At 38.7% G+C, this 15,159-nt stretch overlaps 1 protein-coding gene and 1 long non-coding RNA gene across 2 annotated transcripts in view; one reads left to right on the top strand and one right to left on the bottom strand.

Annotated features, from left to right (window-relative positions):
* Positions 1–15,159, top strand: part of map3k15 (mitogen-activated protein kinase kinase kinase 15) — a 47,374-nt gene that overhangs the window by 18,060 nt on the left and 14,155 nt on the right. Inside the window, exons 7-21 of the mRNA XM_062020933.1 lie at positions 851–1,021; positions 1,092–1,204; positions 2,731–2,890; positions 2,956–3,106; positions 3,171–3,278; positions 3,366–3,415; positions 3,478–3,573; positions 3,629–3,716; positions 3,785–3,918; positions 5,394–5,521; positions 8,775–8,905; positions 8,971–9,076; positions 12,459–12,616; positions 12,687–12,870; positions 12,972–13,146. Of these exons, the coding sequence (XP_061876917.1) occupies positions 851–1,021; positions 1,092–1,204; positions 2,731–2,890; positions 2,956–3,106; positions 3,171–3,278; positions 3,366–3,415; positions 3,478–3,573; positions 3,629–3,716; positions 3,785–3,918; positions 5,394–5,521; positions 8,775–8,905; positions 8,971–9,076; positions 12,459–12,616; positions 12,687–12,870; positions 12,972–13,146 (1,953 nt within the window). The remainder of the gene's footprint in view (positions 1–850; positions 1,022–1,091; positions 1,205–2,730; positions 2,891–2,955; positions 3,107–3,170; positions 3,279–3,365; positions 3,416–3,477; positions 3,574–3,628; positions 3,717–3,784; positions 3,919–5,393; positions 5,522–8,774; positions 8,906–8,970; positions 9,077–12,458; positions 12,617–12,686; positions 12,871–12,971; positions 13,147–15,159) is intronic.
* LOC133629879 (uncharacterized) lies at positions 830–9,585 on the bottom strand. The gene is made up of 3 exons (XR_009821150.1): positions 8,953–9,585; positions 8,762–8,869; positions 830–982 (listed from the first exon to the last, which is right to left on the bottom strand). It is a non-coding gene; the product is annotated as an uncharacterized LOC133629879 (long non-coding RNA).

Here is a 15,159-nt window from a genome sequence, read left to right as displayed (position 1 = left end):
GTTCTTAGAAATGAAGGCTATTCCACAAAATTGTTTGGGTGACCCCAAACTTTTGAACGGTAGTGTATACACTAACAGTGTGTCTATAAAACTGAGGTTTTTGTATGTTTTTTAAAGCGCTTTATAGGCGGATTAGAGCTAATCCAATTGGCTCCGTTGTTAGATGACTTTTGCTTGAGATAGAATGCATTAAAAAAAGAAAAACATACAAGTTCTTGTCTTACATACGTATTGTGAGTGACAGGCAAATTACAAAAAAATGCAGTTCCTCAATAAGAGAAAAAAACAAATTAGTTAAATTAGAGCCAATAGTATACAATTATTTCAATATCTAATTAATATTGTCACATCACCATCCTGTGTTTTTGTCTGATTATAATTTTGATCAAAAATGGAATCATTCACGCATCCATTTTTTAAGGAGGATCTTAAAAAGTTCAAGTATCAGTATCAGCAGTGGTATGACCAATACTGCCCTGTAACTACTTGGTATTGGATCCATACCTAAATTTGTAGTATCACCCAAAACTAATGTAAAGTATCCAAACAGAAAATATGTGCTTATTACATTTTAACAGAACTGTGGTGTATAGAACATTTTAAAACAGAAAGTAACCAGATGATAACAGTAAATTAGCGAGTAGACTAATAATAGTTTTGAGAAAATATTACAAGTAGAAATTACGCAATATGTCACTGCAAACTTCATCAGCTAAATTGGAAGCCTCTGCTTCTGTGATCATTCATATACCAAATAATACAATTGTGAAATATAGATTTTAGGCCATATCGTCCATCCCTAGTCCACAGAACACGTCAAAGTACCTGATCCTAAATTCTTGAATCGCAGGAGGAACAGTCCTGGCGACAGAGAGCAAGCTCTCCGGGTGATGCTGCAGGTCCTGCAGTCCTGCGAGCATCCGGCGCCCGATATGTTCTGTCTGTGCGGACGAATCTACAAGGACATCTTTCTCGACTCGGACTGCAAAGACACCAAGAACAGGGACAATGCCATACAGTGGTGAGGAGGACACGCCGAATCAGTACAGTGAGCTGAATGGACATGTGATGGAAGCCAAGAACCGTTGCAGGTACAGGAAGGGCTTTGAGCTGCAGCCTACACTCTACTCTGGCATCAACCTGGCGGTTCTCCTCATAGTTGCCGGTCAACAGTTTGAGAGCTCCATGGAACTCAGGAAAATTGGTAAGAGATTCCAGAATTAACAGCTTGGCTGTAGGCAACCTCCTTTTTAAGTGATTGTGCAAATCGATATTAGGAGCTGCATTTGAAGTATCATAAGCATGTAACACTATTAAATCTGGCTAAGAATGTACCGTATTTTTCGGACTATAAGTCGCAGTTTTTTTCATAGTTTGGCCGGGGGTGCGACTTATACTGTGTGAAATTATTAACACATTACCGTAAAATATCAAATAATATTATTTAGCTCATTCACGTAAGAGACTAGACGTATAAAATTTCATGGGATTTAGCGATTAGGAGTGACAGATTGTTTGGTAAACATATAGCATGTTCTATATGTTATAGTTATTTGAATGACTCTTACCATAATATGTTACGTTAACATACCAGGCACGTTCTCAGTTAGTTATTTATGCGTCATATAATGTACACTTATTCAGCCTGTTGTTCACTATTCTTTATTTATTTGAAATTGCCTTTCAAATGTCTATTCTTGGTGTTGGGTTTTATCAAATAAATTCCCCCAAAAAATGCGACTTATACTCCAGTGCGACTTATATATGTTTTTTTCCTTCTTTATTATGCATTTTCGGCCGGTGCGACTTATAGTCCAAAAAATACGGTAACATTATGAAAATAATCACGGTATTGTTGAATGTACTCAAAAAGTACTTATACACACACAATTATTTTAACCGAGTTATATTTAAAATTAATACATAAATAAATAAAAATGAATAAATCAGGAGCTCACACACACCACATACTGTTTGTTATGTTCTGGTAGTGGTCTGGACCCCAGGATGCACAGACGGCAGGCGAAGTGCAGGTTAAATTTATTTAATAACAAGAATGCCGAAATAGTGCAGCAGGGAAATGCACAGGAAGCATAGGGAAAGCTATGGGCGTTTAGGTACAAAGCAAAACAAAAAGCACAAAAGTCAATCATTGTCCAGAGGACAGAGCTGGCTTATAAAACATCCTGATTGCTAATGAGGGACAGGCGACGAAGCAAGCGCCCAAACAGGGAAAATTCCGGAAAAGGAGGCAAACGGGAAATGGAAACACAAATAACAGCGCTGGACAAGATGTAAAACAAAATACAAAGAACTGATAATTATGATCACTTTTCTTATTTGAGTTTTCAAATATGTTTATCTTCTTATGTAATTTGATGTTTTAAATTGTTGAACATCAAAAGCAAAACAGGTGTTGTTGGTCATGGGGAAAGATGTTAATGTGTTTTGTCTTCAGGTTAGCATTTGGTCTAGTTAGGGATTAGTGCGCTAGCCGTTGCACCATGAGTGATGTAATCAATCACGGTTTTCCCATAATTAAAATTTGAAGTGGTAATACTAACTGTCAGAAATGTTATCGTGGTTTATCATTAGAACGGTAAACGTTACATCCCTAATGCTGACCCAGCAATTTGCTTCTTACCGCTATTACAACATTGGTTCTCTTGCTGCTCTGTTAATCCCTTATAATTCATCATTCATAGAAATTCTCCCAATTATATTTTTCAGGTGTTCGCCTTAACAGTTTGTTGGGGCGCAAAGGTTCCCTGGAGAAAATGAACAACTACTGGGACGTGGGACAGTTCTTCACCGTTAGCATGCTGGCTAACGACATTCCGAAGGCCACTCAGGCTGCCGAGAAGCTCTTCAAGCTGAAGCCACCTCTCTGGTGAGATCCCCGATGGCCGGGAGTGGGAGCGGTAAACGTTTCGGTAACTGGAGCGTTGCATTCAGGTACCTGCGCTCGGTGGTGCAGAACCTGCAGCTGATCCAGAGGTTCAAGAAGCAGACGGTGGAACATTCCCCCCAGAGGGACCGACTCAACTTCTGGATGGACATCATCGTGGAGGCCACGCAGGGCACCACCAACCGACTGCGTTTTCCCGTACGGAACTCACGTCACGCCGGATCCCGTCGGTCAAGACTCTCACTATCCTGTCTGAGTCCAGGTGCTGATTCTGGAACCCACTAAAGTCTACCAACCGTCGTACGTGTCCATCAACAACGAGGCCGAAGAGAAGAACGTCTCAATTTGGCACGTTTCGCCCCCTGAAACGGTCCGTTGTGGGGGTTTTTTCTTCACGGAAACTTGAAAAGCTTCCTCGCTCTCGTCGGTGACCATCCGTTGTGTTGATGTGTTGCAGAAAGGCATCCACGAGTGGAACTTTACGGCTATGTCCATCAAAGGCATCAGGTAGAGTCTGTGTTTGATACTGACTCTACTAGGCTTCTCATTGGCTATTTGAACGTCTGCAGTATCAGCAAATTCGACGAGCGCTGCTGCTTCCTCTACGTCCACGACAACTCGGACGACTTCCAGATTTACTTCTCTACGGAGGAGCAGTGTGCACGGTAAGGACGGACTTTCTTTTAGCCTCGCAGTGGGAGCAAACGTGTGTCTCCTCAGGTTCTGCTCCATGGTGAAGGAGATGATATCGGACGGGACCGGGAACGCCGTGGAGCTGGAAGGCGAAGGCGACGGAGACACATTGGAGGTCAGTCGGCGCGAGATGATTCTGTTTTTTCTTATTAAAATAAAGTATGACCATCTGTTGCGTTGCAGTACGAGTACGACACTGATGAGACGAGCGAACGGGTGGTGCTGGGGCGAGGTACCTATGGAGTGGTGTACGCTGGGAGGGACCTCAGCAACCAGGTCCGAATTGCTATCAAGGAGATCCCAGAGAGGGACAGCAGGTACCCGATGACTCACATTTTTAGTTTGGAGCGCGTACATCATAGGTGTCCAAAGGGCGGCCCGGGGGCCATTTGCGGCCCGCAGCTAATTTTCCAACAGTCCACTGGACATTCTAAAAATACAATTTTAAAAAAAAAACATAAAAAATGGGCAAATAGGTGAAATGTAACCAAAACAATTTGCAATGTTCACTCTGATAACACAAATCTGCCATGAAGGCAGTTTTTTACTTTAAAGCTGTCATTGCTAAAAATTTTTATAATAAATAAAAATCAATGTTGTTATGAATTATTGACCTATTCAAGGTTCCAGTTATTTCACCTCAAATATTCCACTTTGAAATGTTTTTTTGTGGAAAATATTGTATATTATGTGTTTGGTTTAAAAAAAAAAGGGGCATAAAACAGGCCAAAAACAACAAAAAACATAAAAAAACGCATAATCGAAAGATATATCTGGAGATTATCTAGAGATTTAAGTGATGAAAGCAAAAAATACATAAAACTGTATGACTTATTCTTAACACTTTTATAAGTGGGGCCCTTTTGGCCCCCAAACATTTTAGTGGCATTAAAAAAAACTGCCATTGTTAAAAATATAATAATTAATTAAAATCAATGTAGTTATGAATTATTGACCTATTCAAGGCTCCAATTACTTCACATCAAATATTTCACTTTGAATTTTTTTTTTTCTGTAAATATGGGCAAAAAACAAAAACAAAATCAATGTTATGAATTATTGACCCATTGCAGGCTCCAATTACTTTAAATCACATATTGAACTTTGTAATTTTGGGGGGAAAAACTATGGCATTTTTGTGGGGGGTTTTTTGCCATAAAGAAACGGTTTTATTTACCAAAAACGGGGATTAAAAAAAAAAAAAAAAATTTTTATTGAAGGTGATTTGGACATTTAGGCGTTATAAATAAATAAATGATAAATGGGTTATACTTGTATAGCGCTTTTCTACCTTCAAGGTACTCAAAGCGCTTTGACAGTATTTCCACATTCACCCATTCACACACACATTCACACACTGATGGAGGGAGCTGCCATGCAAGGCGCTAACCAGCACCCATCAGGAGCAAGGGTGAAGTGTCTTGCCCAAGGACACAACGGACGTGACTAGGATGGTAGAAGGTGGGGATTGAACCCCAGTAACCAGCAACCCTCCGATTGCTGGCACGGCCACTCTACCAACTTCGCCACACCGCGTTGAATAATAACACAAAATAATACAAATATACATATATATAGGACTTATTTTAAAATTGTTATGACTGGGACCACAGTTGAGCCCTAAAAGTAAAACATCCATTTGCTGTATTGGTTTAAAATGAAAAATATCAAAATGGCCCCTGTCCCCCGCATGCTTTGATTTTTCAATGTGCGGCGCTCAGTGGAAAACGTTTGGACACCCCTGATATAGATGGTGATTAGTGACAGTGTTTCTTTCTCATTCTTCAATCAGGTATTCACAACCTCTTCACGAAGAGATCGCCCTCCACAAATACCTCAAGCACAGGAACATTGTCCAGTATTTGGGCTCGGTTTCGGAGAACGGATATATCAAGATCTTTATGGAGCAAGTTCCCGGAGGTGTGTGTTTCAGCAAGCATTCTGAAGGGACGATACTACAGATAAATGGATGTACAGTGGAACCTCCATTTATGAACGCAATTGGTTCTTGAACAGGTTTTGCAAATAGAAAAGTTTTTATATCGAAGCAAATTTCTCCATAAGAAACCATGTAAATATGAATAATGGGTTTCAGGCTTGACAAGTCCAAATTTTAGTGAATGTTTGTACACTTTGAACACGATATAAAGTGCCATAATGTACTGTATATATAAACAAACATAAAAAGGGGGTGATGGATCACCTTTCTATGTAATAAAGTCTAGACGACAACAACTAGCTAAGCTGCACGCACGCACGCGCACACACACACACACACACACACACACACACACACACACACACACACACACACACACACACACACACACACACACACACACACACACACACACACACACACACACACACACACACACACACACACACACACACACACACACACAGTCACTAGCCCTGTGGTGCACTAATAGTTTGAAATAACAAAACTCCCTAAGTTCAACAGCCAGGTCACCAAAATGATTAAGAATAAAAATATGCAGCGGAATGGAGGGTGAGGCAGTGTCGACAATGCTGTGGATACTTCTTGAATGTCCATTGCTTTCTTTGGACTCATAGTGAGCTAGCAAAACTAGATTTATGCTGTAAAAAGGCTAATGAACACTCAAAAAGCCCACAAAGTAGCTAACGACAGCACTGCTATGCTGACTGAATGAGCATCGGAGAGCGATAAGCCTTCACAATGGATGTGCTGCCAGGCACAAAATAGCTGCACTGCAGGCAACGGGTGAAGGAAACAGTCTTGCACAGTGAAAAAGCATGAGGTGTTCATAAATCGAGGTTGCACTTACAGATGGGTACAGAGTTTGGTACTCTTATAGTTAGCGACCCAATTCCATCAGTTCTACTGGGTAGTGATTCACGTAAAATCAAACGCTACCTTATTTGAATACTTCTGTTGCATGTAACGTTACCTGCGGTTGCAGACTCGACACCGGCTTAAACTTTTTTTTGGAATTTTGCCTATCGTTCACAATCATTATGAAAGACATGACAGCAGATGGATTGTTTTTAATGCATTCTAAATATTAAATAAACGTAACTAAATGTCTGCTTACAGCGTAGCCAATGGGAGCTCCACTGTTTTGCCAATAAAATCCGATCGATAAATAACCATTCAAAAAGCGCCAACAATACCCCATTTACATTTTGTGACTTGAATATGAACCAAGTATTAGTGATATTAATATTATAAGCGCTAACGCAGACAAACAATGTATAGCGGCGTCGATCCACAGCGATCGTTCTGCCACACGATACCTCGACACTAACGAGGGGGAATTACACTTCAACGACTGTCGTTGGCTTTGACAGTTAGGATTGCTCGTTTGCATAAAACAGTTGTTTTTCTCACCAGGATAAGGCAAAACCATCCTTGCACAGGCACATCCTCCTGGTTTTGGAGTATAAATATTTGGGGTTTTGGCACCAGCCGCTGGACTAGATCTGACCTATCTAAGTCTGTGAGCATGAACTTTTGAAGCGTACTCGGTAGAGCAGCTCCATGTTTTCATAGAGATGTTGTATTTAGTTTGTTGGCTTTCATGAAGTCTGCAGTGAGCAGAAATCAGTGATGAAGAAAAAAAAAAGCAAACGCTGTGATGTTTTTGAAATTAATGCACCATATATGCTTAAAATGATCAAATTACCTAAATATGAAATGTAATTATAAATGTGCCTGTTACTACATTACATATATACTTACATCATGTATATAAAACCTTAATGGACATATTTGGATGTTTTTTTAGGCAGAATATATATACATATATAGGTAGAATTTAACGGCTCCCATAGTCTCCATTGTAAGCTGACTTTTAATCGCATTTACTTAATATTTAGAATGCATTAAAAAAGTCCATCCGTCGTCATGCCTTTCATAATGATTGTGAACAATAGGCAAAATTAGCAAAAATAGTGCAGTTCCCCTTTAAGTGGGCCGACTTTTCATTCATATCATATTGCCTCTAATTTACGTTGTAATTGTCCATGCCAACAAAGCAAGCATGCGTAATAGAAAGCGCTCAAAAGTAACGGTCCGCTTTGCAACATGTGCTAGCTTGATGCTAATTTACATTGGGTTTGCCATATCAATGCTACCGAAATGCGTTTGCGACTTCAACAGTTCCAAATTTGGTCATCTAAACCAGTGGTCCCCAACCTTTTTGAAGCTGCGGACCGGTCAACACTTTAAAATTTGTCCCACGGACCGAGGGGGGGGGGGTGTATAATTTATTCATTTTTTTCCCCATAAAGAAATACAATCATGTGTGCTTATGGACTGTATCCCTGCAGACTGTATTGACCTATATAGATATATAATGTATATATTGTGTTTTTATGTTGATTTAATTAAAAAATCAACAGCGGCCCGGTGGTTGGGGACCACTGATCTAAACTACAACTAAGAAGCACCTTACAATCAAACAGCTAGTGTGTAATAAGTACATTACTTAAAGTATAAACACTTTGTAGGACTTAACAAAAGACAAGACTTGTACATTCAACTTCATGGCAAAGACCACTTCCTGACTAGGGCAACACACCGGGGACAAAACCGAAATGAATGCATACTTGGAAATGAGACACAGAAGTGTAGGAAAACAAGATGTAATAACTGGAAAGCACATTCTTATTATTATCAGCAAAATTATAAATGTTAAATTAAAAAAATGATTGTATTATTTTAAAAAAATTAACATTATTTATGTTGCCTACAATGGGGGAGCTGCAGTTTAATGAGCAAAAACAGAAAGTCCAACATACACTGACATTCTGAAGCAGAAACTGGGCCACCTGGCAGTTTTCCATTTAAAACGGGAATACTGAGACATACGAGCACCTTACGTAATCATCTCGGATGTTTGGCTAGGCTCGTCATCGTTTCGGAAAGCGGTCATTTCTGCTTACAGAATGCCACAGTACATGTTGGAATCCATTTCCCACTCAATGAACCGTAGCTCTCCAGCACTCATGCACCCTGAGGCAAAACAGTGATTTTGCTATTCAGACAATCGTGTCAGTAAGTCATTTCCAGTGGCGAGTAAATCTATACTGCTCTACGTGCTGTACACTGACTACTCTAAAGTATATGCACTTCTATAGTATTGTCCCTGTGGTAAAACTGCTGTAATAATGTACCTCTTGTCTTTAGGGAGCTTGTCGGCCTTGCTGCGCTCCAAATGGGGTCCCCTGAAGGAGGCCACCATCATCTTCTACACCCGACAGATCCTGGAGGGGCTGCGCTACCTGCACGAAAACCAGATTGTGCACCGGGACATAAAGGTCAGAAGACGTCCACCGACATTTAACTTCGAAATCGTCGTATTTACCCGCTGCGTCTCCATCAGGGCGACAACGTGCTGGTCAACACCTACAGCGGCGTCTTGAAGATTTCAGACTTTGGTACCTCCAAGCGGCTGGCTGGAGTCAACCCCTGCACAGAGACCTTCACTGGTAACTTGTGATTTTCGGTTTCTACGCCCTTCAAAATAGCAGCAGCGTACATCGAGGCGGACGTTCTTAACCTTTTTGACTTTGGGTCCCAACTTTTCCACTACCAAATACTAATACTGAAATAGTAATCCTACTCTTGATTTTGATCGTATTTAATAATTATATCTAAAATACTTAGTTCAACAGGATAAAACGATTGTTGTCAAGGTTTAGGTCAGGCTGATTGCAAAAGAAACACTAATCAAATATAATTCAAAAGAAGGGACTCACAAAAACTGATTGAAAAATAAATGTATATATAATTACACGGTGCTAAAATAAATACATTCGAAATAAATCAATATAAAAAATATGTATCTTAGAAAAGCTGTCAATAAAATTAAAGTGTAAATGAAATTACAGTTTCGCCACTTAAGTCATAATTTTTGCGCTGAATAAACTTCTCTATGATTAACTTCAGCTTAAGTTCAGTTTGTTTGATATTGTCATTACTGCCACAAGTGGTGGAAAAGTGTATTACAACTGAGTACTGAAACCCATACGGATCACAGCTGAGAAACAGATATTATTTAGCGGCCCTCAAGGGAGTGCTCGCGGGCCAACAATGGCCCTGTGTTAAGAAACACTGCTTTAAAGCATATTTATTGACAAAAAGGGCCACCTATTGTTGCTATCTATGGAAACACTTAGCAGGACTATGAATACGAACATAAACATTCATGGACCATCTGGCCTTCTCCAGTAGCCAGAGAACTGTGTGGAATTAGATTAGGTAATCAAGCGGAGGCAGAATGGTGTTTGTCTTACATTAGTAGGTGTGTGTGTGTGTGTTCTTATCTCCTCTTGTGACGCTGCCTTTTATTGTCCCATGTCCTTGCTGAACCGTTTAGGTCATTGTGTTGCGCAAATTCCACATCTGCCGAGCTGGGGGAAAAAAAAGGTTAACACTAGAATCAAGTGTTAATTTGTTTTTTTTCATATATTTCATGACTTTTCCAGTGGTATCTTTACTGATTATATGGGATAAATCACAGCGCTTTGTCTAAAGTGAGTCATATGGGTAAACAAATTAAGACCGATGTTTGGCATTTTGATGTATATCTGCCTTTTTTCTTTACACAACAGAACTGCATCAGCAAATGCAATATAATACCAATATTAAGTATTTATTATAAAAATAAAAAAACAGTGAGGTTGATGGTAATAACTACTGCTCAAGCACCAGCCTGTTTAACCTGCAAGAGAAAAGTTACCTTTTGGTTGTTATTTTCTTTCATTTAAGAACACAAAATACTCTCATTGTCAATAATTATCCCAAAATATGATCTGATATCTGACAGGGCATTTCAGTTCTTTTGAGAATTCTTCCCCGGTCTGCTCAACTGCCTTTACAGATGCGCTCACGTAGCAATGCCGCCCTCCCCCTCTCCTTCTAATGCAATGCTGGTCGTCTACAGTACGTCTCATCTGCTCACCTAATCTTTCAAAACTTATATTTTTTTTGCCAGGAATTCCAGTTTTTGTTTTTCTTTCCGGGCGTTTTCCGACCTTTGTGCACGACAAACCTCCGTCCGCAATGCTCGGAGCGTAGGCTCATAAAAGGAGCGCGGCGAGTTTCATGTTCCTTGAATGAATCAAATAACGCCGCAGAGCAGTAGAAGATGGATGGATAGACGTAATTAGGGATGTCCCGATCCGATATTTGGATCGGATCGGCCGCCGATATTTGCCAAAAAATGCGTATCGGCAAGGCATGGGAAAATGCCGATCCAGATCCAGTTTTAAAAACAATTCCGGTCGGTGTTTTCCAACGCACAGATTTAAATAATACATTCCACTTTTCTGCTGCTCCCTAATTTCCGTTCCGCATTTTCCAGCACACCTTCAACACATCCACAGGTCTGTGTCCTAACCGTTAAGACGGCCATGTGAATTAAAAGTTACCGGTAAAAATGTCAGCTGTCTCTGTGCGATATAGAAAATGACTATATCGTGATATTCGAGTATACGTTCTCACGCAGTTGCTTTTAGCTGCTGGCATTACACGACAGGCTCTTCCCACTCCTTCTTGTGTCTGCTTCTCACAGACAGCAAGCGCACCTTCTTACACACGTCACATACTGTCACGTCATACGTCACATACGTATACGCCCTCTCCCAGCAGAGAGGTAGCAGCATGGCTAACGTTAGCTGTGATGCGAACGTAGCCGTGTGAGCGGTAATAATGAAGGAAGAATTCATTAATTCCCAAGAAAAACAGCAGGGGGTCGTCTGGCGGTGGTTTGGCTTCAAGTGGGAATATGTCGAACAGACAACCGTAATTTGTCAAGTGTGGGGCAAAAGCGTTGCTATAAAAAGTAGCATTACCGCTAATATGTAGCATCATTTGAAAAGTCCCCTGCTAGAAAATGAAGAGTGTTTGAAACTCCGCACGTCAACACCTCCATTGTGTATTATTCAAACTCACCTAATTCAGCTGGCCAGTTGTTATCAAGAGTACTAAAACCCTTTTCAACATGAATCTGACAACTAAGTAGGCTAAATAACTTTAAACTTTAATACATACTCGGCCAGTATCGGTATCGGATCGGAAGTGCAAAAACAATATCGTATCGGATCGGAGGTGCAAAAACCTGGATCGGGACATCCCTAGTAAGGATAAAAGATATCTCTGCGAAAAATCCAAACTTTGTGTAAATTGACAAATGGGACAATTATCTAATTAAAGAAGAGTGGGCAGCAACTCACACATTCTCATACTTTCTGTTACATCCAGGAAGAAATGTCAGCCAGCTTGAAAAATGTCTCAACTATGAACAACATCAAGGAGCCCAGGCTTGTTTTTATTTAAAATTAAAATTTTGTGAGGAATCCTTACACTGTATTAAATCCATAAACTGCTATAAAATTGTATAAAATTAAGTAGATGGAGAGTTATTGTGATTACCAATTTCCCCCGGAGGTTTCCCATATTTTCAGCTGAAAATGTCGGTGCTCTCTTTAAGACACACATAATAAAGGTGTTTGCAAAATCCCCTGAAGTTTTTCGCTGCTATATTAACCACATTCGCGCCGCATAAAACATTATGTCACTACTGGTGCCACGTTTCCGAAAAAAAGTTTAGAAAACAACTTACGTATATTATTCATGTTTAGCTAACTTTTACTGTGAATTAATATCGGCTCCAAATATCAGTTATCGGCCCTCTTGACCACTAATTATCGGTAAGGGCCCTGAAAAAAAACATATCTCTAAACCAATTATGTGCTTCCTCACCCTGTTACTGTAATTACTTAATGAAACTATTCTGACCACAACCAATAGGGGGTGCCACAGATTTACATTGTCTCTCTTCATCTAACTTTCCTCCTCCCGCGACAGGCACTTTGCAGTACATGGCTCCGGAAATTATCGATAAAGGTCCCAGAGGCTACGGGGCCCCAGCAGACATCTGGTCCCTGGGGTGCACAATCATAGAAATGGCCACCGGAAAGCCTCCCTTCCATGAGCTGGGGGAGCCTCAAGCCGCCATGTTTAAGGTACATAAACACCTCCCTGTAAGAAGACAAAAAGTACTTTTTAAGACAAACGACACTGACTTTGTTGCAGGTGGGGATGTTTAAGATCCACCCTGAGATCCCCGAGTCTTTGTCGCTGGAGGCCAAGTCGTTCATCTTGCGCTGCTTTGAACCGGACCCTCACAAACGAGCCCTGGCCTCCGACCTGCTCAAAGACACGTTTGTCAAGCAGAACACCAAGGGCAAGAAGAGCAAGATCGCCTTCAAACCGTCAGGTGGCATGAGTGCTCCCTGCACTGGGGAGCTGTGGTTCCTTGACATTTCACCCAGTCATTAAATCTTTTCTTTTTGTTTTTGTGGGGCGCGCCCTGTCCAGACTACATCCACGTTTCCCTGCCGGTGCAGTTGCAGTGCGAGGCCACCGGGAGCAGCAGCAGCGAACAGGGCTCCATGAGCCCCGACTGCGACTCCAAACACGACGTCTTCTTCCAGAAAAAGAAAAGCTCTGGCTCAGAGAATCTGCTCAAACCGCCCAACTCCAACTACCTGAGGTGCAAACCCTTTCCATCTTCGTATTCAAACACTTTTCTAAGTTCGACAAATTGAATGTAGAATTTAGCAGAGTGTTCGGCACAAATTGACGCATGAAAAAAAATAAAACTCCATCTATCAATCCATTTTTTACCGCTTGTCCCTCTCGGGGTCGCGGGGGTGGCTGGAGCCTATCCCAGCTATCTACACTAAAACATATTTTTTATCTGATGCACCTCCTCTGCACTGTAAATAGGTGTAGTAGGTTTTCACATACTCATGCTAACTAAGTAGCAAAGAAAACATGAATGAAATAATTATTTTCGAGGGTGAAAAAACAAAAAAAACATGCAGTGCTTAGTTAATGCATTAGACAGTTTGTCATAAAACGTGAAAATAAATATTTAATTTCCCCACATTATAAATATTTTAATAATATTACTACTACAACAATAACATTCTAAAGTCATTAAGAAACTATTTAAAGTACATTTCTCTGTATAGAAAATCTTATTAAATAAATGTGCTTTAATTTTTTTTCTATGATTAATTCAAATCTTAAATTCATTCATAATTTTCCAGAATCAATCAAAAAAATATATACATATATTTTTTTTAAAAACTAATTTTTTTTAGGTCATCTCCACACTGAATTGCTGTCATAAAAACGAGAAAACAAAGCATTATTTTTTTCATATTGTAAATATTTCAATATTACAACTAGTACAAATACATTGTAAAGTAATAATACAATATTTTAAATACATTTCTCTATTCAGGAAATCTTATTCAATAAATATTAATTTGTTTTAAACTATTTTTTGCGAATAATTCCAATCCTAAATTGATTCATATTTTTTTCCAGAATCAATTCAAAAATATAATTTAAAAAAAAATTAAATTTTAGGCCATCTCAGCACTTAATCGCTGCAGGTATTAGTCATAAGAATGAGAACACAAATATTTATTTTTTCATATTGTAAAAATTTAAATTTTACAATTAGTACAACTACATTCTAAAGTCATTAAGAAACTATTTAAAGTACATTTCTCTGTATAGAAAATCTTATTAAATAAATGTGCTTTAATTTTTTTTCTATGATTAATTCAAATCTTAAATTCATTCATAATTTTCCAGAATCAATCAAAAAAATATATACATATATTTTTTTTAAAAACTAATTTTTTTTAGGTCATCTCCACACTGAATTGCTGTCATAAAAACGAGAAAACAAAGCATTATTTTTTTCATATTGTAAATATTTCAATATTACAACTAGTACAAATACATTGTAAAGTAATAATACAATATTTTAAATACATTTCTCTATTCAGGAAATCTTATTCAATAAATATTAATTTGTTTTAAACTATTTTTTGCGAATAATTCCAATCCTAAATTGATTCATATTTTTTTCCAGAATCAATTCAAAAATATAATTTAAAAAAAAATTAAATTTTAGGCCATCTCAGCACTTAATCGCTGCAGGTATTAGTCATAAGAATGAGAACACAAATATTAATTTTTTCATATTGTAAAAATTTAAATTTTACAATTAGTACAACTACATTCTAAAGTAATACAACTGTTTAGGAAATCTTATTCAATAAATAATGTGTTTTAAAACATTTTCCGCGATTAATTCCAATCCTAAATCGAATCATAATTTTCCAGAATCAATTTAAAAACTATATATACATATATAAATATTTACATTTATGCACCTGGGGATAGGGTTTGAACTCACAACCTACCGATCTCAGGATGTATTTATATATATATTTTTACATTTTAAAACAAGTTTTTTAGGCCACCTTTGCACTTTATCCCTGCGCCTATTTATCCGCAGCCAAGAGGAGCTTTTGTAACCCGTTTTGAAAAGGTTTTATTATAATTGTTATACCAAATAATATGTTGTATCGTACTGTATCAGTTTGAATCGAGAATTGTGTTAAATCTCAATCGAGTTGTGAGCTGTTGTAAGCTTACCATCCTTAAATATCATATTACATTTATTTTAAATTATGCACCT

Source organism: Entelurus aequoreus, linkage group LG15, assembly GCF_033978785.1.
Source record: "Entelurus aequoreus isolate RoL-2023_Sb linkage group LG15, RoL_Eaeq_v1.1, whole genome shotgun sequence".
Lineage (NCBI taxonomy): Eukaryota > Metazoa > Chordata > Actinopteri > Syngnathiformes > Syngnathidae > Entelurus > Entelurus aequoreus.
Note: the sequence above shows the minus strand (reverse complement) of the source record. Positions and strands in the feature narration are given on the sequence as shown.